Raw genomic sequence first — 25,502 nt, 5'->3', positions numbered from 1 at the left:
AAATACGTTCCTTACATGTTTGAACAGGCAAATCTCATAAAAGCCAAAATGAAAAGAAAAAAAAAAAAAAGCTCAAAACGCCAAAGACCACATACTGCCACCAAAAGGAGGTAGTAAGGAGATGTAAATGTTCATTTGCATGTATACGTGCTCCTTTTGTGCAACATAAAATCCTCTTTGAAGGAATTCATATCATTTTAATAGTAACAGGTATTAGCAGGCAGTAGGAGAACAAAAGTAACCTTTATACTAGAATACAGGGAAGGGATGCACATATGGAACAAATGACGTGATTGTGCTATCACATTTCCAGGACAGTAAAAGGAGCTAAAAAAGAATGTAAATTAAATATGGCACATCCTTCAGGGGACACGTCAGGCTGAATCACTGAGGAACCAGCAAGGTATCATTGGGCTATACTTCCCATACTTTTAATGAGCTTATTACCACTAGCCTGTAATCATCCTTCAAGTCGAGTTCCTACTATACCCTGACCATGTTTTCCTCCCTCCTCCTTTTTTTTTTTTTTTTTTTTTTTCTCCATTTTTTTTATTCATTTTTTTTTTTTTTTTTTTTTTTTTAATTCCCCAAATCAATCACTGAAAGACATATGTTTCTAAAGAGTCAAAACTAACATATTTGGAAAATAGAAGCATTACAAAACGCAACTTAGCCCACAGTTGTGTTTGCTCTGGAAATTGGTGACTTACCAGTACTAAGGAAGCCAAAAACACCGACCCGGTAGCTTGCTATCACAACAATGATGTTACTGATTGCAGCTAGGTATGATCCATCTATGGCTGCCTTTCCCGTCCCAGCACTGTCACTCCCTCCATTGTGAAAGAACAGGAGCACTGACATGTTTTTGTTCTGCAGTGAAAAAAACAGATTGATATTTTTATAGGAAACTCCTGTAAGTCACCGATGAGAACAAAAGCATCTTCCCTGTCAAAATTATCTAAGCCAATTAACAGAATGGTGACCATGACAGCAGATCTGGTTATCAGTTAGAAACTCTAGGACTAAGTTGTCCAGAACAAACTATATATACACCACCTAACAGYATCTTGCACAGTATGTCCAATATGGAGAAGACTTGATGGCACCAGYATGTTTTACCAGTCAGCAACTCTACCAGGTTAACACAAGGCAGACTGATTTGGCCCCAGAACATGGGATAGGCTTGTGTTTACTGTAACATATGCACTTTACAGAAACACTGAGGCAGGTTCAAAAAAATTGAGAAACTGGAGAAGGAAGAGGCCTGTTGGGTTGTCATATCCTGAGCAGGACTAATTTGATACCTGCACAGTGCTGTTTTCTACTCTTCAGTCCACTCTCAACACTCTAACACTCTGCCTCATTTCAAAAATTTAATTTAACAGGACCTCCTCCTTGTCCCTTTCTCCTCTCTCCCTGGACRTTTTCCTCTACTGAGATACAGAGAGGTCTCTGCATGGGTGGGATTCATGTGCATGATCCTTGCAGAACCATCAGTTTTCCATCAAAAATGGAGGATTTTTTTTTCCAAAAGCAGCATCACATGTGAGTGGACTGTGTCTGCACCCACAGCAGAGCTGCGGCTGGACTGCAGCTGCATGACCAGCACAAAAAGCAGAACTGCCCAGGAGGCCTTAGCAAATAGCAGTGGCTGACAAATCTGTCAAGATGACACTATGAAGAAACGTCCGTGAAACGTATGGAGGTCTTTTTCTTTCCTTCCTGCCACAAAAAGCAGAAAAGCCTGTTGCAGCACTAGAAAGCATTTTTCAAAGTGTAACCTCAATTTTTCATTCACCACTTTCATCCCATATTACTTCCTCTGGGACTACCCTGAAGGTGACTCCTCTCATCTCTGTTCAGCAGCTTGCCATTCACACACTCTTCTGTCCTGCCGCCTGTTTCAGCACCCGGTGGTGTTTTTCAAAGGGGCTGGTGGCCCCTCCAGCAGCATCAAAGWGCATCTGAGGTCTGTTCTCACCTGCAGCTAGAGTGCATTGGGCTCTATTGCTGCTATTTTCTGGAGAGAGCTTAGCTACACACAGCAGTCCCATCCRCGCTGGCAGAGGATGTTTCCAGCAAAAATGTGACAAATTGTATAGGAGAAGCAGCACAGAAGTGATGGTTGCAGACTCATGCAAAAGTACAGGATAGGAAGCAAATTGCCCTGAAATGCCCTTAATTTGTCAAGATTTTGTACACTGAAAGCATATCCTACCTCCCCTCACTTATCTGTGTCGATAAGCACTTAAGAGTCACGATGTTACCAAGAAAACCCTCAGAAATGAGAAGTACTTAAACATGTTGCTCTCCTAGGAACTTCCAGTACTAAAGAGAAATTGCCTAATTCATAGGGTCACGGCCCTGGTCCCCAGTGCTGCTCAGCAAGCAGCATGGGCACAGGGAAGCAGACGGGGAAGAAAGGAAAAGGTGAAAGAATCTGGTTATCACATGAAAATTCATTCTAATGCACAATCACACACAAACAGGTCACCTAAACCGGTATTAAAAACAACGCTGAGCCTGCTCTGCCTCTGTCCTCTCAGCTCGCCGTGGTTAAATTGGAGGTGCCAAACAGGGATTTCCTGTATTTCCACAGCCTGAGTAACCATGACCTCCAAGTGCACTTTAAGCTGCATATTACATTACACTAAGCAACTTTACCCCACATTGCAGTGATGAAAATCTTAAGGAAGGAGAAAAGAGTTAAACAGAGCAAAACAAAGCCTGCTGCAACAAATATGGAGCAATTCAGAGGAAAGATTTTAAACCAGATTGCACCTACTATTGCAAAGTATTGCACTTGAGACACTGTTTGGATGTACAGTTTCCATATTTAGTCTGCGTTGAGAAATGGCATATCCCTCTCCTATGTATAACTGGGGTTTTAATCTTGAGGGATTACAAACTCGCATCTTGTGTATTTGGGCATTTTAGATGAAAGCTGTTTGATTACCTTTCCACTTCTTGAGAACCATTTTGACAGCGTGGCAGAATTATAATTGAACCACACCACACACAATATCTCGTATCACTTATACCCAACATCAAATAATTTTTGACTCTACAGAGGAAAGTGTATTTCTCCCATGTCCTGTTCTCAAYCAAACTCAACAAATCAGTGCAAAGAAATCTGCGAGACAGAAGAGCTGCCAAGGCAGAAGGTAAGACTTTAACTCAAGCCTGCTAAAGTCAGTGGCAGACCTTTTACAGCCACTTTATACAGCCACTATAACTTGGCTGTAGCCTCAGATGTAGAAATGTCTGCATTACCACTGCAAGACTCCAGTGCTGCAGACACGACAGCTGGGAGGAACTGGGTCAGCAAGTTCCTCATATCCAAATGTCAGAACTAGCCATGGCTGCCACACGGCTATTGACCAGTGCAGCATTTTGTTCTGTCCTTAGAAACAAAACGTAGTCACACTTAGAAGTGTAAAATACCTGCAAAGCCTTCCAGCTGGGGCAAGGTCAGGCAGCTCCGCTGCAGTCCAACAACTGCAGGGGCTTGGCCCCAYGTGCTAACCCTCAAGGTGAGAGAAGTCAGGCATCCATTGAGAAGCTGTCAGTCAGCTGGAAGTTCACAAGACTTTACAAAGTTCACAGTCACCTTCTCCATCTTTCTCTAAAAGACTTAGTAAGTTATTTGGAAAGTTTTAACTCTTACTAAGCCAGGCAATTTCCAGCACTTTTAACATTACGATATTGTTCTGCAAGGAATTAAGTAGAACAGAGATGATGCAATAAGGATGGGAATAACACATGTGCAGGAGATGGAAGAAAGGTACAGTTTCCACTCATATTTAGTGGAGAATTTCAATTCTTGAATTTGCATTTGAACTTTTTGCAAATCAATCTGAAACTCAGCTTTGCTTCACTAGTGTGACAAGTGGTGATGGTTATAGGTGGAAAAAAGTATCTCAGAAGCACCACTTTTATTTGGAGAGTTACATGGTACACGTAGCTAAGGAATCAAAATGAGGTGATGTCATGCAGCCTCTTCGATGCTTGACAATTAACGAGTCCTTCGGTGGCAGAGAGCAGCTCCCCTATTGCGTTTTCATTCAGACTCAGAATGCTACTGACTGAGCCTCTGCAGTCTCTGCTCTCCAGGAGATTTTATATCTGGTATTTACTTGTTAAWTTAACTTTCCATGGGCTGAAAATATATGACTGTAGCTCTTTGTACGCGACTAAAAAATTGGGCTTACCACAAAAAGGAAAACGCCGTGCCCTCTGTTCCCAGCTACTTCTGCAAAAACAGGAGTTTGGGTTCTTTCTTATGCTAGTGTCATGCATGTTAAACTCACTGACTTGAGTAAACCTACTTCTACATTACACCTGAACAAAAGACAGAGGATTAAGTCCACAGTGTTGGAAAGGGAAAACGACAAGTCCATTTGGTCTGTCAGAAGAAAATACAATACTTTCAAATAAGCACCTGCTATCTTGAAAGCAGCACTTAAATGGAGATGGCAAACTGCCTGGAACAGTGAYCTGATGCTTTCAATAAGCAATGACTGTACTAAAGGTACAGTCTGGTACTGCAGGGAGAAAATAGGCTGCTGGCCTTTCTAGTGATTAAAAAGGGCCCAAATCGAACTGTGTGCACTACTGTCAGCTCAACAGGCAGACCAGCTCTTTTCGGACATACACGGTGACAGACAAGTTTCTTTCTGTAAACATCATCATCTTCTAAAAATTATCACTAACAYGTAAAGAAAATGTCTAGTCCTGTGCTCTGTGTGTATTCTTCAATGGGATTCATACGTTATTCTATGTCTCCCCCCAGCCTCCCRAGAGGTTTGGCCAATCACCTCAGTCTGGTTCTAACTTGAAGCTTTATTTTGTATCTATTTATAACGAGAAATTCGAGAGTTTTCAAATTTCAGAATGGTTGAGGTTGGAAGAGACCTTTAGAGACCATCCAGCCCAACTCCCACTGCCCAGGCAGAGTCACCTAGTCAAATAACAACTTCTCAGATGGTACCATTTGCCTAGTCATTTCTGAAAGGTCTATTTTTATGATCTGTGGGTTGGGCACAGATTTAGCACTGGTTACTACTCTCATTCCTCAACAGAACCCCCCACAGATATTAATAGGAGCGTAGTAAAAATGAGGGGAAAAAAAGCTGTCTGCTGCATGACTGCTGGTAGCTGTGAATGTGATRAGTTGTGCTGCATTCATTATCGTCTGCTGGAAAAACAGGCTCATTTCACTTCTGTCCTTAATTTCTCCTCCTTTGCCACCACCATCTTGCTTATTTTCATTTCCCTTTGTGTACGTTTTCTTTCTGTCCTTTTAATTTTCTGCCCCTCAAGTTATCCAAACAAAGCTCAGTGAGGACCTATACAGACCARTTTTGTACTAGTAAAAACAACGGAGTGGCTGATTTAACCTTGTTGTGCTTGGTGCCCACCACATGAAAAACAATCATGCCCATTAAAAAGACTTTGAAACAAGGCAATGCTTAGCCACAAAAAGTACTACTTGATTCATACTTACAGTAGTGACAGGAACAAATACGTTCAGATACAAGCAGTCTTCACTGACTGAGTATGATGGGGCCTCTCCATCTCCCGGCTGCCAACAAGTTGCCCTAGAGATACAGATTGAGATAATTAAAACAAAAAGTCTTGTATTCCTTTTCCACTGCTGCTATTTGATGCATTTTTTAAAAAAGTTTACACAATCTTTAAATCTATATATCTCAATCGCATTCAGAATTATATTCAGCTACATTTTAGTGTGGCAGGTAAGAAATATGTGCGCTTGTATATAGACCCACAAATGTACAAAACACGATGTATTTTCCTGTCTACAATCAGTCTTCCAGATAACCAGCACCTCTTAAAAAAAAAAAAAAAAATTGAAAAGATACATTACCCTAAAATGGTAAGCAATGCCACCAGACTTTCAGGGTTTTTTGTACCTATTCCAAACAATGCTCTTTGAAACCTGGATACATGTTTTGCTGACTGGGTTTTATACAAAAAAAAAGATTAGAACTCGAAAATAAGCCTTCAGATAACTCTCACCTTACACAAGCAGCACAAAATTAGTTGCAGAGGGAGAAGCTCTGCTGAGGTAAGGGGAGCAGCATGGGGGAACTCAAGCACCAGCACACCTGTGCACTCTGCTTTTTCACTGAAATACTATTTATTTTAATTTCTAATGAATAGTGACTTACATATCTAAAAATATAGCAAGATTTAAATTATAATGAGTTTAAAAATATATCTGTTTGCTCTAAGTGTCATAGCAGATCATTAACAATATCCAGCACTGTTAAAGTAACCTTTCAACAGGAATTCAGCCAGTCACATATAGATCTTTTCCAGCCCATCATATGTATGAGATTTATATGCTCAAGCTCTCTTCAGAGAACTAAGTAGATGACTTTTGCTGTTCAAATGTAAGCTATTCTGAGGCAAGTTCCATCTATTTCACAGACATATTTATATTGCACAGTGACCTATGGAAAATATCGCAAATTTTTCAGAAGGATTTTACAAGATTCTATGGAATGGACAGGAAATAACTTACATAATTATTTCTAAATTATTGCTTTTAATCGCTTCATAAGATTTTATATTGAAAATGTAAAGAATGACTTAGAAAACTTCTTGGGGAAGGAGGAAAAGAACAATCTTTAGTTCAATTCTATAGAATATTTCTGTAAGGGATTCTCATCAATGATAATATCACCCAAGAGCTTTCACACAGAAGTGGAGAAGCGCATCATCCCCAACTGAAATGGCTTGTCATTTTAGCCAGACAAAGCAGAAATTCCCAGGTAGGAATCTGGCCAGGACAACAGGCATAAAGATATCAATCATATGTCATTCCATGAGGTCTCTGTAATGATCATGCTTTTTTTTTTTTTTTTTAAAAAAAAAAACTTTTTTTTTTTTTTTTTTTTTAAGTAACTCTTCAAGGATCCCAGCACCTCCAGCTTGCAAGGTCTACTAACATCACAACTGACTTTGGGGAAAGGCTGCCACCTACTGAGGCAAGCCCACAGCTCTTATAAGAGCAAGAGATTTTTTTTTGGAAGTCTTTATCCACATCCTGGTGCAGCTCTGGGTTGATACATATTTCTTCTGTGAGTAATGGCACTGTGGCAATGTGAACTTTGTTATATACAAATATTGTGCAACACAGATACACAGTCCTCAAAGAGATAGTCATCAACACCCGTTTTACATATGGAGATTGAGAAGCCTCTGATTTTCCAAGTGTACCTCTAAGGCTAAGCTTGAAGAGCGCTTTTTTACCCCAAATGAGTAATAAAAGATAAAGGCCAAGTTTTTCATTGGCATAAGGGATCACTGGAAGTTCACAGATATGAACAGAGTAACTAAGATCCCTAAATTGCTTTGAAAATCTCAGCCAGGCTCTTCATTGCAATAGCAGGCAAGGTTTTCAAAGAGAGTCCTTGGACGCAGTTAGGTTTTACGAAAGGGCTACCAACCAACACGCTGTGGCTGCATACACAAAGAACTGATGGTAGTAGTGGGTTAACCTTACACCACTGTGCACTTGAGGAAACAAGCAGCCATGTCTCACCAGATGCCTCCAATATACATCAGCCTGTGCAGCTAATGTGGTTATGCAGTTAACACGCCCATGACTCAGGATCAACCTAGAGCACAAGGCCACCAAAGGGCTAATGTTCTTTTAAGTCCCCAGGACAACGGCATATCTCTTTTAACTCAGTTCTTCAAGGCTTTGCTAGAAATTCGTGGTGAGAAATCCCAAATAGTGGAGTTTCACCCTCAGGGTGTGCTTCCATAGAAGATGGTGGTGATCCAAGTCAAAGCTGCAGGGTGCTAGCCTCCCACCTCTCCTTAAAAAAATCTAGTACATCCTCAAGCAGGTCACCTTTTGGTCAGATCAGCTAGCCATGCCTGGCTCTTCACGACTGTGCAGACAGCACTGTGTCCATGAGGACTGTATGGCCTGCTGTGGCTGGGAGGAGTGCACAGGATCTCAGTAGATTTCAGGTCAGTATAAACTGCCTTGGAAGCACTTGAGTCACTAAACCTCAACTCTATGCCCTAATTTTTAGAGAGCCCCCTGAAGAAGTTTCAGTGAGTCCTTCCACCTGGTTCTCTCATTTTCACCGTTCTTCATCTTCAGTCTCCTGTTTCTATCACATTTTTTTCCCTTGCCATTCTTCATAACTGTTAGAAAATGATCTGTTTTTTACTTATAGAAATGTGATCAGATAGAAATATGATCTCTCTCATAGCAACTTCCTGTGTGTGTGTGCAGCATGGCTCACTCAGACTGGTTTTTGTGCGTGTGAGAGAGATATGGAGTAGGGGCGCACCGTGAGGAAGACCCTAGAAAAAACATTCTATTTTTACATCTTGATTCTTATGTTGTTGCACTTCTTTTTAGTAATTAAAAATAAATAAATAAATAGATAAAATAACCCCCCCTCCCCCCAATCCTGACATGTTCCACGGCAGAAATATTCTAAGTAGTCTCACCAGAATCTTCTTTTYTTTAATTAAGAAACATACATTCATAACTAGCCATTTTGGTTCTCCATTTCAACTAGAAATTAGACTGGTATCACAAGCCTAAATGAAGCACAGCAAACGGGTCAACGGTCACAGAGWGCATCCAACCTAACCTCACCAAACACAGTGCTGTCCATACACCTCTGAAGAGCCAAAGCTGGCCAACAGGAAACATTAGATACAAGGATTTAGGAGGAATTTAGCCAATTTGGTAATACGGTCCCCAGCACTTGTTTCTTCTTATGCGCTACCAAGAATGTTTGGAAATTTTGCATTTTTCTCCATGTCATTTAATAAATACTTGCTTTTTAAGAGTTTCTGGACAGAAAAGACTATTTGGGTCCTTCAGCCTGACCTCCTCGATCATAAAAGGCAGAAGATTTCTGTAGAATGTCCATAGTTTCTGGTTATATCAGAATTAAAACATCTCTGTTTGATTCAATATTCCATTAATTTATGCCTCAGCAGAGGAAAAATGTATTTGTATAAATATTATAAGTACCTGTACAAATATTTAGAATTAAAATGGATTGACAATACAGGGTACGTGGCGAGTATGCATAGATTCAAGGCAATGTATTAGAAGCTGCCTTTTTTCTTGAAGTACTTACAGGCATTAGTTCTTAGACAGAAAAGCGATTCTTTTTGCTAAACAAAATCCCAAGCCTGTATTTATCTGTGTGCTMTAGGTTCTTTTGCAAGTCAGGACATGAATATCTTGATCACCACTCTGGCTACATTCATACCCCTTTCAGATGATGACAGGATTTCCTTACCGAGCTGCAGTAGCATTCCAGGTTTCCACCCAAGCAAACGGCTCTGGAGGACCAAATCGTCTCTCTGAGAGTGGAGGAGCTGCATATGGAATCCCAAGGAACTGACTGATATTTCTCCACTCGGAGCCAATGTGGATTACCTGGGATTTGCCAATCAAATCTCCATGGGATGGAATGTACACGGATGAGGTTAAATCAGATTCAGAAGTGGGCAGAAATAGATCTGTTACAAAGGGGAGAGGAAAAAAATGAAAAAATAGATTTTAAAAGTTATTATTTTAAAAATGCTTTCATAAATGAAAATTAATCCTATTTTTAATTTTAAACATGGTGTCTAATTCACTTCAGTAACTGGGATATAGATAAGTCTGTGTCATCCYATCCCTATAAAATATTTCACATAGTGCTAGATACTAGCTAGTGGAAATAGATATGTAACTAATACTATCCAAATCTTTACCCTAACATTTCTTCCAGTAAGACATCACACTAGAATACGAGCACATCTAGAAGATGGCAGAGCTATCTTCAGAGCCCTMCCCTTGCATAGAGAAGGCAAAATGCAAAACCTTAAATATTTATAGGAGGTCAGAGAGAGGGAAGGTAACTATATAGCTCATTGGTTTGGACTCTGACCAGAAAAAACTTGTGCATTCCATACAGACTATTGCATGATGTTATATGATTCTGAACAGCTTTGACAGGACACAATGAATACCACYTATCTCTGGAGATMTTCAAGGCCYRCCTGGMTGCAACCCTGTCTAACATCCTCCAGGTGACCCAGCTCAGCAGGGAGGCTGGACTAGAKGATCTCCAGAGGTCYCTTCCAACCTTACCAATTCTATGATTCTRTATCCAAATTCCCTGCAGTCCTGTGTGAGGTTACTGCTCCTGAAGTGAGAGTCATCTGTTCAAATAYATCTTTTAAGTCGGGCAGATGTGCACCTTCTACATGCCAGTGAAGGGACTGCTGGACTATAGAGTACCAGAGACCCTCCATCACCATCTCTCGCCTTACATTGTGCTTGTGAGTGCTGCCATTTACTTCCATAGAACTTAKGCCCAGTATCTAAATTTTAGATCAAACATAATTGCTATCTGAAATTTAACTTTTTGCTGCCAGAAAATTCCAAAATATTATGGGTTTAGCTTGATCCAAAATCTTATATATAATGATTATCTGAAGCATTGGCCAAACTGAAGTAATGATTTTTTAATAATGACTTACTTTAAAACAGAGCTAAACACTATCTAGTAATACTCAACTATTAAAATAGAATTCATCTGATAGGCAGGAACCAAATTCTAAGTCATGTGACCAAAAGAAAGCCATTCATGGCTATCTAAATATCCAATCTTCCTTTAAGCTCATAGTCTGATTTTACTTTATTTGATAATAATAAACCCATTTTTCTTTCACCAAGTTCAGACCTAGAAGTTTTTTAATGATTTTCAGTTTTTCACAGAAACCTCAGTGAATAGGAAAAGAAATAATCCTTTTTCCCTCCATTATTGTAATACGTTTCTAATTACTTTAATAAACTAGAAAACAAGTCATCAGTATTAAACCAAAAGAAAGTAGCATTTTTTWAAAAAACAGAAAAAAAAMCAYAGAATTCCAAATAAGTGCATAGTTAAACAACAGAATTTTTAGATATCTACAAAACTTCTATTTCTCCCTTAAGTCATTTTGATCTTTTCAAAAATATTAATTGATTTCAGAGGYTTCACAGGTGGTCTTTGAGACTCTCAATTGACAGTGGATTTTCAACAGGCCTTGTGCTGTGTAAGTCACAAACTTGAAGGGGAAGGATATACAGGAAYAGGACTACTGGAGATGGAGAGGAAGGAGCTGAACTTTCATTAATGTGTTTTTTGTTTGTTTTTTTACCATTCTGCACTTTGCAAAGTGTCTTTTGCAGACCAAACTTCTTGCATGATATTGCTTCAACGGAATACTATAATATGACGACTTTGTGTTTTTTGATAAAAAGTATTTGGGGATGTTTTCACAACCTATTTGGCTTTAACTCCACTGAGACCGCAATGGATAATTGTCTAGGAGGTATCCACGTAGGTTTATGTTTGTGGAGTATTTCCTCACTCTCCCATTCATGAGAACGGTGCACAGGCCACTGTATTTGAGTTTCTTCTTCCAAGACCCTCTTAACTTGCTCTTACCTTGTCTCTTGTAGATATACGTAGCTGGTTCTTTGAGTAAAATCCAACAGCTGTGCCCTTGCAGGCTATGTGTGCATATCTGTGTATCCGGATAAAAAAGGCATCTTATTGACGATGGCTGGATTTCCAAGGTAACCACTGTACATGACTGGTTCTTTGAACAAGCTGTGAGGTAAAACATAAAGGATAGAAGCAGATAAAATTTGTGTGCAAAATATTTGTAYGATGTTATGAGACACTTAAAGATTTTGCAGGTCAAGCGTCAGATATTCTTATCTATAAAGCAGCACATTCAGACGCAAATGTCCTCAAATTTTCAGAAGTTTCTCCAAAACAGCCAAAGGACAAAAAGGCATATTGCCTTTGGAACTGAAAGAGATAGCTACAGAACTGCTAACATAGGTTTTAGCAGAAGAAAAATATATTCCAATGAAGTACTGAGAACCTCAACTGAATTCAAACAGCCCACAAGCAGAAAAGTGAGCATCTCACTCATCCTGTTTTGCCCTCAGAGGTTGGGATACAATATTTCTCCTTTTAGAAAGGTTTAGGAAAAGGTAGAAGGGGATGTGCGTGTTTGTGAATCTTCTGCAGAAAGCAGGACCATTCCAAGGACCATCTTCTGCAGAAGCTGAGAGCAATTACTTGACTTTTGCTTATTTCTAYCCCTCTAGCAGTTTGAGGATTTCACATTCACATGAAGTTAATGAAGGAMCATTTTGATACAGTCTCATCAGATTCCTGATTAAAGAGATTGCCTTTGAGGGTACTGTGACCCAACCCCTGCTACACCTCAGCTCTCAGTAAACCTGCCTTCACGCACCACAGCTATGTATTCCTTTAAATGCTATTAGTCTCCCATCTGCCTCATTCTTGTGGGTACAACTACATATAAGTAGCTCTTGATTGTTATTTATACAATAATCCCAGCTTCACTTTAAGTATTTGTTATAATATTTTCCAAATTGCCCAATACCTGGAGTATTGAGAAGTTTTGAGCCCTRGATGTATGAAAATTACCTAATCACTGCATGGCACTTCATATTTTTGTTGGATCCTTCACTAGATAAGCTGATTCAGATCCTTTCTCTCAAAATTAAAAATATTGTGATGAAATTACTTTTAAAGGTAAGTATATATATGTTAGAAGGTAGCGGGAGGGCAGGAAGGAAAGAAATTGTTATTGGTGTTTAATTCTCATGTGTCAGTAAGTTCTATAAAGTTATAGGAAAAGCATTTCTTACCAGATAGACAAAAGTCTCTAGCAGTGGAGAAGTCATTGGATATATCTCTACTAATCTGCACAGCTTCAAAGTTTGAGATGGATGAATCCATAAGTACAGAGGACACATCTAGGGGGTGCCATATATCCAAATATTCTGTAAAATAAAGCATACAGAGACGACCTAAATCATTAAAAACTTTAGAGAAAATTAATACAGAAGGAAAAGCATTGGGTAGCACCTCAGTCAAAGACTTTCACCTTCCTTTGTATCAACTGAGAATAAACAAAATTTCATATTCCAAGGCTTCTTACTGGGGTGTCCAATGCCATTTTCAGAAGTCAAACCTACCACAGAAACCTAGGGGTAGGTTTACAAAGGTAGTCAGTTACTAAAGAAGTAGATCACGAACAGCTCCAGCAAGGTTTTCTGCACGTAAATCTCACTGATTTAATTTAAAGGTATTCAATCAGAGCTCAATGTCTAATTACGTTAAAGACATGGACCAAATGCTTGCACAAGAGTGCCTGAGCAGGCAGACCAGCTAACTCCTTTGAAAGCAAGTGGGCATCCTGCATGAGACTCAGCACTCCTAGCAGACCCTASAGACCCTAGATTGACCCTTCAGAGATGGGGGCTGGTGTCCTAAGGCAAGCTTCATCTCCRCTAATTTTAGTCACCTGCAAGGTAGATGTCTACATCTGAGTTAGTCAGTCTAGATTCCTTTTATTACTGAGGAAACAGCACTTTTGGATACAATTTCTCCATCCTGTTTTAAATGCCTGCTTTAGGACATCCTGAGCTCTACTGGTTACMCTGACTAGACCTCCGTGTCAACTGTACAGCAAATCTGACGCAAGCATATCATATGGAGACATCTACACTGCATATATCTACATTCAGACAGCAAGTCCCAGTCTTACAGCCTAAGTTAAAGCAAAAAAAAAAAAAATAACAGTTTTTGCACATGTTATATTGTATCTTTTCCTCTCTTACAAGCAATTCACTGAACCACCACTGAAACACAGGCAGTTTTCAGATATATATATTTTTAAAGGGTTATTTTGACCATTTCAGTTTGACCTTCTACATAGAATCACATGAAATTCTGTGAATTGTACTAAGGTCATGAAGCAACTACATAATTAAGGTTTACTTCCTAGTTTTATATAAATACGTAAATATACAYACACAGTTCTGTGTATACATATACACATACCATGTGTATATACATACCACACGTCTGTGTGTGTGTATATATATATACATATATATGTATGTGTGCGTGTATATACACATATATATAAACAAACATACATATTGACTCTAGTATTCAACAAAACTTATTCTTCTGTCCTAGTGCACATGTCAAAAAAATTCCAGATTCTTTTCTCACAACATGAAAAGATCAAAATATCTGCAGATCTCTCAATTTTGCACAGAGGAGTGAAAAAGAAGGGCTCAGGAAGGAACAGGACTTTAATTATTTCATTTTCTCTCTTTTAGAAGAAGTAAAAGGGCCATAACACAGCCTGCCGAGTCCTAAATGGGAGGCTGGTGTTACCCTTGCTGTATAATTGCTGGGTGAGGACAGACCTGAGGCTTACTATTCTTGGTGAACAGATCTTGCCTGTTATTTCAGTTCATTTGCCAAGCAGATGTAAAAGTTACGACTGTCCATCTCATTAGGGATTTGTTTTAGTCTTGTGAGAACGGGGCGATGTGCAGACAGCCAAGAGTTTCCTTCCTCCCCCTCCTTACAGGAAGACAGCTATGACCATACCATCCAAGGCTAAATCTTAAGCTGAGGTCTGGGGTTCACACAGTCAGCGCTGTGGCATGCCCTCCCTGCAATGTGGAAATCTTGGTGCTGACATACTTTTCCAGTTGATGAGAACCAAGATACAAAACAGACCACAGGCTAGCCTGGCTGTACCGTTCTTTGGGCAAATCAGGCAGGGAATGGCAATGACCAAATTAGATTTTAAAATTACTTTATTCTAAATAATTCATGACATAATAATTAACACGGGAGAATTGCCACGGCTCAGACGTCTACCTTGATACTAAAAGGCTGCTACTGCGAGGTAAATCTTTGCCAAGGAAGTGCAAGTGCAAGCGCCCAACATGGGAGACATCCCAGAGAGCAAGTCACAAAGAACTGAAGAGTTATCACCATTGCCGTGGTGGTTGCTGTAGCCTCAGAAATTTGGACAGCTTCTCTGCTGTCATCCTTGCAGAAGGTAACATTCAATAGATTCATGGAGCGATGAACCTACCTGCTGTAGGCCAGACACCCTCCCAAACAGCCTAACCCTAACACAGCTGTGAAGAGGCAGTCAAAACATAGCACTGGATTTCACTGGTCCTTTAACACACCTTGAAATCATATCACTCCTGCTATATTCAGGAGAATTTTTTCCAAGAGATAGAGGCCGAAAGTTTCCGGCTATAAAGAAATGAATGTTAAATTGGTACTGTACTCTTATATGCTCAAAGACTATAAGCTTACTTTACATCAGAAAGTAGCAAGGTTGTTGTCAACACGACACACAGATGGACCCTGAACTAGCAAAGGAGCAAAGATCTTGCATTCAATGCTTGATTTATGCAGCAGATCTACTGCAATTCATTTTTTGTCTACCCCTTAAGCACCACCTCTTCACCTACTTTGGAGGAACATGGTGTTCTAAGTCATGCAGAAATTCCTACATTTCATGATGCMAATGATTTCATTGCTTTAAATCCATATATTCTGACCTTATTACATAATTTCTTCATCTAATCTGACGATTTGCAACATTTATTTAGAAAGACGCTTAAACATGAAATCAAGTCCCTAAGTAATGAAGAATTAACCATTAAGTTTCCTCCAGAGGTTGTTTGTCTGCACTATATCCCCACATTTTGCTCTTCCAGATTATATCTTGCTGGTTTATGCTTTCAATTCATACTTATTCTTTTTTGCAAAATGTATGAACAAGAAAAAGAATTAGCAACATGCTTTAAACTATGTTTTTACAGAAGAGCAATGCTGACACCCTGTACAATGTCCAGTACTAACAACTGAGGTCCTCTACTACTGGAGTAAGTAATCTGTCTGGGTTCAGACATAAAGCTTCAAATTACTAGTTAAGTTCTTTAAAAAAAGAAGAGCTTTGTCTGGATTCCACTGCAAGACAAGTCTGAGTGCATCAGTGGTTTTGGAAGATATTTTCTCTGGACTGAATCTATTCCCATAGCTCCCCTGACTCACCAAATGACCTTGAGTAAATCATATAATTTTCATATCTCTCAGTTCCACCATGTATCATACATTCACAAGTATTCTTGCCGAGCTAAATTCCACTTTTTCAGGAAAAGCATTCAAAAATAATTCCGCAAAAGCAAATAAAGTCCTTGGATTTACACCACTGACACTTCCAAGAAGAATTTGGCCTTCTGTATCTATTTCACTGAGGTTTACCATTATTAAAATGTTCTGAAGACGCTCTGATGGAGCTTGTGAGTGCGCACTGTCATTACTAGGCACAGGCAATTTGTTCTGTGTTTGTTCATAAGCTGCTTGTTTCCAGCTTCTGTGTTGAAAGATATTTATTTTATTTTGGYGACTTCCAGCACTACCCTTTTCCAATCTTCTGCCCTGCTTATCCCAGATAAGATAAACACAGAAACACTAAAGCTCGTTTTGATGACAGATGAAGTCCCTTTTGCCCAGAGCCATCACCACCATGGACAATGCCAGCTAGCAGTTACCTTCAGGAAGAGATTTTTGTCACTCAGTTGTTTTCTACTCCCTGTTCTCCCACTCAGCAGTAGGTGCTGCAGTGTCCATAGGTCCTACGCACCCACTTCATYGTAAGGACAAAACACAATTTTTCTGTGGCTGATCTAAACTCATCTCATCTAGAAMTTGCTCTTACCAGGCACATGGCTTTAGACTGGCACTGCCTTACTGAAAATGCACAGTGCACCTGATGGGCTGGAAGACACTTCTGGTTTATATATAGGTTACACTCTGCCTTTCTAAACCACATGCTGGCATCTGCTTTTATTGGATAATTCTAGTACTCTGAATCCAGCCAGCCCTGTAACTTTTATTGCAAAATTATAGMTGTCCCATACAGGGAGCTTCTCTCTTCCAGATGTTCTTGTTTGGGTAGGCAATGCTTGGGACTGGATTTGCAAAAGAGCTCCCACTGGCCTCTTGCTGTTCCCACTCAAGTCACAGGATCACAAGACTAGAAGAGATTTCCTGGGGTCAAAGAGTCCAGCCTCCCACTATCACAAGCAATTGCACAATAAAATCCATTTCATAAGGTCAGCAAAAAATTTTATCATTGATTTTAGTGGAAGCAGAGAGAGGTCAGTTCACTGGAAAATTTGACATTTGATATAAGGAAATAGAGACACAGTAGTGCAATATAAACAAGCTAGATTTAGAAGAAAATTTACAAAGTGGTTACAGAAGTACATAAATCAAATCTCTGGATCCAGCATGCCTCATTTGTGTTTGAAAGACAAGTTTTTATTTTAATTCTAAAGTTTGTGAGCCATATTYATTATTCCTAAGTCAAGCCAAACACATGCTTACAGACTGAACTCACACAGTTTTATATTCTTAAGAGTTCAAAGTTCTTTCCAATCAAGATCACTAATCTGTGTGTGTACGAAGAGTTCATCAATACAAACTAGATTTGCAGAAAACATACCCTTCCTGAATTATAGKTTCTTCCCTTTTTTGCCAATCCACTGAGATTCAAACAATCCAGAATGAACCATTCTCTTACGCCTACCACATAATAACTATAATCACACCTCTGGGACAAACATGTCTCAAACTAACAMACATATCATTTATGGCCTTTAGCACTGAGTAACCTTGCTGTGCTGATAGGAAAYGCAAGCTTCCTGCCTCCTTCAGTCGTGCCAATTATAGTAAATTGTATAGAACAATAATATAAACATATCAGATGTTTATCTAGGTTTAAAATAAGCTGGGTTTTTTTGTTGTTGTTTTTTAATAGGGTAAATTCCTCCTCTTTACARACAGGATAAAAAGCAGACTTAAGACCAAGCAGAGGTTCCAGAGCAGAAGTCCTGCAYGCTGTCCACACCGGTGGGATATGAGCATATTCGTGGTCTCTAGAAAGCCATGGGGAAAGTGAGAGGAGACACCAGGTGCTCCATCCTCCCCAACTCTGTACTGTCCTCCATTACCTCACTGAGGTTGGCCAGGAGCTGGACAGAGGGCTTCCTCAGCTGACCACAAGCTGCAGCACCTGTGTATTACCATAAGCATTTCTGTTGTGAMTGGAAATACCACGTACTGAGATAGCCTGATGGAAAAAAAAAATTGCCATGTAGGAAAATCCCATACCCATTGCTCAGTCCTGATGCAGGGGAAGGACTATAATCATTAGAGGACCACAGAAGACAGAAACAGGAAGGGCCTTACAGTTCATTTCTTGCATGGTTTCTCAGTAAATTACTTGATTTTGGTCAGAGCAGGAACTGACCCCGTAAGATCTCTCAATACGTTTCTGTCCACAATCTACAGCCACATGTAGAGGTCAGCGTTTAAGGGACAACGTCTAGTACCAGTTGCCAAATCTAAGAAAGGCAGCTATATCCTATCTAAAAATTAAAAACCTGAAGACAGACCAATGCTGATTAAAATTTGGATAATTACTATATACAATTCATAAATATCACAGTAAAGCATAAACACTGATGGTACACAACAGTGTTACTCCTCCCTTCCATATACCTGAAATACTTCCAGGCTCTCCAATTCAATTGAAGTACATGTACTCCTTTCAAAAAGCCAGGTGAGATGTTTCACAGATTCTTTTATCTTTTCAATCTTAATAGCAAGGACATAAAAACTTCCACAGCTCAAATCCTAGTACACAAATTGTGTGAATAACAGGATGATACAATTGTAAAACATCAAGAAATAAAGAATTTCTCATGCAAAAATATTTTCTATCTTCTTGTTCCTTAACTGGCTGAGCTGTATCTCAAACATAATTATAGGTCCTGTCAAACATAATTATAGGTCCTGACTATCTCCCTTTTTATACTAASATTCATCCATATTCTCAGAACTTARTGCAGTCATTATTTACACATCAGCATAAGTAAATTAAACTACAGCATATCTCTATTTAGCATTTTTAACATGGGTAGTCTTGAAATAACAGCTGTGCTCCCATCTTTAATGTCACAAGGCATATTTGAAACCTGCCACAGATGGTTCCACACTTGTCATCACCACAGTATATTAACTCCTCCACGGGGAAAAAAAATGCTCCAGATGTAACAAGTAGGACTTTCCCAATCTTTTCAATGTATCTATTTTTCATGCCTTATTTTTCAGCTAACAGAATCTATGGGGAAGTCATCCCAGAAAAATAGGAGCATGTTCTGCTCCTTATGATAGAAATATAAAAAAACAAGTAAGGGCTGAAAAACACCTTCAGGTAAACGCACTAGTGATTAATGAYCAAGAAAATCTCTCCTACAGACTTTATCCTGGTATCAGAAAGGATTTGGTGAAAGGGGTGGGGGGAAGCAAAGGAAGATTAAGTAATAACAAAACAAAAAGAATTTAGCCAAAAGGCATGAACTGCAGCATGCAACGCTCCACCCTTGTGACCCGCAGCCATTTCAGAGCACCTAATTCCCATTTTGCTGGCTAACAGAGCATCTAATGAGCAATCAAATCACCTAGCAGGCCTGCCTGTCAGGTGAGTAACCTGGGGAATGCAAGCAAGAGGGAGCCTTGCCCTGGGGAAAGGGATCCCAGGGCTAATGTGGGCTGCTGTGGAAATTATCTGACAGCCGGCAAAGACCAGGGAGGACCCCATGACTCTTCTTCCTCGGGTTTCTCTTGAGGCTAGTGTGGCCTCAAGGGGGGGGGAAGGGGTTTTCTCTATTTCCCTAGTCGCTGTGTGCCGCTCTATGACAGAGCACGAAAAGATGCTCCTATTGAAAATTACTTTTGCACTGCGAATTCAAAGGTCAAGAGGTTTTCTGAGGATCCCTGCTCGTGAACAGCTTCATAAACCGAGAGCAGGCAACTGAAAGAAATCAGATACATATTCTCGCTTTATTTATTTAGAGGGAGTTTCAGGGAAAGAACAWCCAAGAAATAATTTGAGTGAGCCTGAAAAATCCGATCTCAACTTTCCCCTTTTAAAAGCATAGTGACAGCAATGAAATGGTGACTTGCAACCGCTCAGCTCTGAGGACTTCTGCTTTCAGTCAGATATTAGGATAAATTAAATAATTCTAACTGTTTCTTTCTAACTTTGGGAGATTAAAGGAAGGATTGTATCCTCAAGCTTAAAATAAACAAACAACAGTGAGACCCTGAGCTTAAAAAAATGCAAAACTGAGACAGATTCAGACCTGGTAAGAGTCCAAACACAAGTAAGCAGGGAGAGGCCTGACTTTGTTGCAGAACGAATTGACACACAGAAAGCTTTCTGAGCTATAAAAATACCCTTTTAAGAGTATTCTGCAATTTCTCCTGGCTGTTTATGATAAAAATTAAGAATTTTTACAATTTATAAAAATAATGGCACTTTATCATCTCCAGGTCAGGGGGGTTCTACTGACTCTTCAGAGAGGATGAAATCTCATTTGATCCTCTGTAAGGATCAGGAAGGAGGAGCTGGTATTAAACAAACTGGCTTTTTGCAGGTTATCCAGAATTCTTCAAAAGGCACCTGCTTCTTACAACATAAGCCRTCTAAAAAATGTTGACTCACTCTGCAATTCTAGTTCATCTGGTTGCTGCAGTAATAACGTATTTAAAACAATTCTATTAATTCCAGCTGGAAAAGTTGAAGCACCTTATTTCTTAGAGTGAAAACATGAGAAAGAAGACCTATCTTCTCTGAAGATGAAATTCCAAAATAGCTTCTCCATAGCTCCATAGAACTACTAGGTAAGAGTCCTAGCCAGCTTGCAGACAGAGATAAAAGACAACCTTATGCAAGAAATTTTACATAGTTTGGCTGTCTCAGATAGCAACAGGTACCTGAACAGACCTTAGAAGGTATTTTTCACAGAATTACAGAATRGTTGAAGTTGGAAGGAATCCCTTGAGATTGTCTAGTCCTACCTCCCTTCTTGAGGCTGAGGCAACTACAGTCAGTTGCTCACAGCCACGTCCAGTCAGGTTTTGAGCATCTCCAAAGATGGAGACTCCTCAGCCTCTCCAGGTAACCTGTACCAGCATTTGACTACACTTAGAGTAAAAAAGTTTTTTTCTTATGTTTAAGTAGAATTTTCTGTATTTCAGTTTGTACCCATTGCTTCTTGTCCCATCACTAGATACCACTGAGAAGAGTATGACTGTCTTCTTTAAATCCTCCTACTTCTATCAGGTATTTATACATACCGACAAGATTTCCCTCAGCCTTTTCTCATCCGGGCTACACGATTCTAGCTCTCCTCGTGTAAGAGATGCTCCAATGCTCTTAATCATCTTTGTGGCCTTTCACTGGACTTAATCCAATAAATCCATGTTCTCTTGTACTGGGGAGCCCAGCACTGGACACAGCACCCCAGACAGGCCTCACCAGTGCTGAGTGGAGGAGAAGGCTCACCTCCCTCTACCTACTGGCAATGCAATGCCTAATGCAGCCCAGGATGCTGTTGGTCTACTTTGTCATAAGGACACACTCCCAGCTTATGTCAACTTTCTGTCCCCCAAACCTTTCTCTGCAAAGCTATTCTCCATCCCCACCTGGGGAAGGATARCCCCATGTGCAGGACTCTGCACTTCCCCTTACTTAAATTCATAAAGTTCCTCTCTGTCCATTCCTCCAGCCTGTTGAAGCCCCTCTGAATGGCAGCACAACCATCTGGTGGTTTATCAGCCAATCCACCCAGTTTTGTATTGTCTGCAAACTTGCTGAGGCTGCACTCTGCCTCTTCGTCAAGGTCATCAACAAAGATGTTAAACCATTTTGGCCCCAGTATCAACCCTGCAGGCACCACTATGGACTGGCCTCCAGCTGAGCTTCATGCTGCTGATGACAACACTTTGAGCCTGCAGTTCAACCAGTGTTCAGTCCACCACACCGTCCATTTATCTAATCCATACTTCATCAGTTTGGCTATAAGGATATTTTGGGAGATTGTGTCAAAAGCCTYACTAAAGTCAGGATAAACAGTGCCCAGTGCTCCTCTCATCCACCAAGACAGTCCTCTCGCTACAGAAGGTTGATCAGACATGATTTCCCCTTCATAAATCCAGTATCTTTGGGAATGGTTTCCAGGAGGATTTTCTCCATCATATTCCCAGGGAATGAAGTGAGCTGACAGACTACAGTTCTAAGTCACTAATTTGCTCTACAAACTTGAACCAACTAATAAGGCCCGTGCTTTTAGAAGAGTCTGCTAATTTTGATTTCTTCACAGTGTGTCARGTGGTTGGAAACACCACAGACCTGGAATGGAGGGGTGCTCTGTACCCCGACTCCGAATGGGATGAAGCAGAGTGCTGGGCACTCTGCCCTGAGCATTTCAAGTCAGATAAATGAAAAATGAAGACATCAAATATAGTCAAATACAGCTGCCTATTAAAATATAGGCCTTAACTGTGCTCCAGTGAACTCAGACTCTAGAGCGGATATAACATTAACTTCAGTATTTCACCAGACCTTCCGGTAAAATATTCAAATTTAAGTATCTTTGCCATCTTCTGATGGAAAGTTCTATATATGCATACACACAAACGCACTTTTACACACACAAACACACACATACAAGAGTGCCTTTTAAATAGTGACATTTTCTCATGCTCACCACCTGGTTACAATAAGAGTCACTACTTTTTTTTCCCCTTGTGCAAGCAATACCACAATGCAGCAACTTCAGTCGTACTTTTTTTTTTCAGTCATTCAATTCACTTTTCTATGAAGCCCAGTGCAAAAAGTACCATTAACGTCCTCCAGCATATTTAATATACATGATCATAAAGAGTTTGGAAATAATGTTTTTGAAAAATCTTGAAACTTTCTGACAATGCAACAGAGATGACAATCCAGCCTAAGTAATCACACCGCTAATTCTACTATCAAAGTGAGGCAGAACATAAAGACAGATGGTGCCCAGGTACATTTTGAATACAGTGCTGCACACACTGGTGACAGAGAAACAAAGAACACAGTGAGCGAAAGCACTGGTACTAGCTGGCATCCAGGCTGGTTGCTCTCCACAATGCAATGACTTCTCCAGGCCGTCCTCCTCAGAATGACTGCTCTAACCCAGAATCCCGCCGCTTCGCGGGAGGCTCTATTCCCTTGACGGGTTAACCAGATCCTTACAAGACTCCTCTGCTCTGCATTTGGAAAGATGACCTGGAAATGGATGCCACCGATGAAAGATCGTTACTAAGGTTAAGATAGGTACCTCATTCGCTGTGGCTAAGCTATGGACAGATTTCAGAGTAAAAAGCATACGATATATAAAAAGCCTTATTTTCTTAAGTGTTGCTTAGATTAATATTTTTCTACACTTAAGAAAGAATAAAAACAAAAAAGGAAGATGACAAATTTAGTACTAACCTTCACTTTGGAAGGAAGAAAGCTTAAAACAAAGCAGTTTTCTGTTTTCCACGGGAAAAACATTTTTAAAAGAATACAATTACCCAACCTACAAGCTAGCTCACTAGCTCTTTCAGGCATTCACAAAACAAACAAAACACAACCAACCCAAGAAAAGGAACAAAAGAGCAAACCACACCCTGCTTGCTTATATAGATAGGGAGTTTCCTTCTATTACATTAAAATGATTATTATAAAACCACAGATTGTAACTAATAAATACAAATTGTCTGAACACAATCTTTGTTGGTGACTGTGGAAAGGAACATTATCTGCTTCACAGAAAATCCTAAACTCAACGCTGAAATGCTTTGCAAGTATTAACTACATCCCATAAGCTAAGTAGCATCTCTTTTAGAAAGAACTACAGAAGCAAGTGGGTTAAAAGACTTCCTCATGATCYACCAGATAATCAAGAGATGGATGAGAACCCTCAATTTTAGGACTCTAACCCAAAGGTCACCCCATTATCAGTGCTGCCTTCCCAGATTGAGTTATATAATGACAAGTCAACCTGCTTCCTTTCCGTTACCAGCGGTATTTACCGGATATGCTATGTATTTATGAAAAAGACACATGAGGGAAGCCTGTAGCTGTTAACAATTTGCATACATTTTTAGAGGGCAGTAAACACCAAGYTCGGAAAGACAGCAGTTAAGTTTCATTTATTAAGAAGATCCACTTACTTTTAAAATAACACATACGAGTATCGTAAGATTCATTTCTTGCAAGATTGAAACAAATTTTCTTYTTGGTACCAAAATAATAATGTCACAGCAAGATACAGTATCTATTCAAAAGAGGCACTCARCACATCTCAAATACGATGCTTCTTGTGACTCAGCTCTGAATAGTCCTTAAGACAATATTCTCATCCTTGCAGAAAACCACTAACAAACGCTAAAGGCTGTAGAATTCATCATTGTTTTACACCAGTTATACATGTTATGGTATAAAACTTCATTAATTTCTAGAGGAACTTGAGTTTTTTACCATCTTCCTTTTCATACACTAAGTTTTTAAGAGGAAAAATAGATTTGCTAAGTTTGACTTTGCATCTCTGTTGCAATTGTTTGTATTCAATTGAAAATGTGTTGTCACTCCTTGCGCTTGGCAAAATCTGCAGCACATACCGACAAGTATTGCTGGTGGTTTGTCTAGTCTGACATCCTTCCCCTGACAAGCATCAGACACTAAAGAGAAGGTACTAGGTAGCTCAGAGTGGACAATAAATAATGCAGTAATTTGTTATTGGGGAAATTCCCRTTGACTGATCTTTCCGTGACCGGCCATTGCATTTAGGTACAAAGAGCTATATCTATTTTAAGTCATAACTTGTGACATCTACATTTACAAATGATAAATTTCTCCATCAGTCCTGCCAAATAGCCAGCCTCAGAGACTGCTTGTGGCAGTGAGCTTGGGAGATATTAGGCCAGCATTATGACAAATTCTTTAGTTTAAATGATAYACAATTAATAAAAAGAACATATGCTGCAACTGAATGAATAAATATGGGATGACACAATCATTTCATCATGGAATGATCTGTCAACAACACACACAAAATAGAAGATATTTCCTTTCCTTTAGCTTAATACACAAGTACACTTACCACTTTCTGGCCTGAAAGGTAAACTAACAGGTGGGCACAGGTTAATCATGGTGTTCTTCAAGTCAGCTAGAAGTAGAAAAGAAACATAAAGCATCTTAAAACAGTTATGTTTGTAGGTTTAAAATCTAATCTGTATTTCAGTATTGCCAATATTACTTCTGGAATCTCAAAGTTGCATCCTCTCCTCACAAAAATCGACAATCAGGATCTGAAAGTCATCTGATATCTAGCATTTTTTGACTGGTACACTAGTACACTAATTCACGCTTTCCTTAATTTATGCATTTATAACATTCCTACAAGCACCCAACAACAAGAAAGGGTTTATATATATATATATATATATAAAAATAAACTTCATTGTTCTATTTTTTTTCTTTTTCAATTTTAGGGCCATACTCCACCATACTCCGGTCTATATTTGGTCTCCTGCATCACAAGAGACACAAGACTTACTCTGCTTCCTGATAAGGAAACTGGAATTTCTCAATCAGAGAATTAAAAACAAGATAGTTTCCAGTAGGAAACTTTTCAAAGTAAACTTAAA

General features: G+C 39.5%; 1 protein-coding gene across 1 annotated transcript in view; it reads right to left on the bottom strand.

Moving 5' to 3' along the window:
- The window catches only part of TG (thyroglobulin), a 169,069-nt gene that overhangs the window by 72,698 nt on the left and 70,869 nt on the right, over positions 1-25,502 (bottom strand). The window contains exons 35-40 of the mRNA XM_085319766.1: positions 24,956-25,021; positions 12,737-12,871; positions 11,493-11,657; positions 9,309-9,531; positions 5,507-5,600; positions 711-870 (exon numbers count right to left, since the gene is read on the bottom strand). Of these exons, the coding sequence (XP_085175892.1) occupies positions 711-870; positions 5,507-5,600; positions 9,309-9,531; positions 11,493-11,657; positions 12,737-12,871; positions 24,956-25,021 (843 nt within the window). The remainder of the gene's footprint in view (positions 1-710; positions 871-5,506; positions 5,601-9,308; positions 9,532-11,492; positions 11,658-12,736; positions 12,872-24,955; positions 25,022-25,502) is intronic.

This window comes from Rhea americana, unplaced genomic scaffold, assembly GCF_003343005.1.
Source record: "Rhea americana isolate MKP2758 unplaced genomic scaffold, rheAme1 scaffold_0, whole genome shotgun sequence".
Lineage (NCBI taxonomy): Eukaryota > Metazoa > Chordata > Aves > Rheiformes > Rheidae > Rhea > Rhea americana.
The sequence above is the reverse complement of the archived record's forward strand: the minus strand, read 5'-3'. Positions and strand labels throughout refer to the sequence as shown.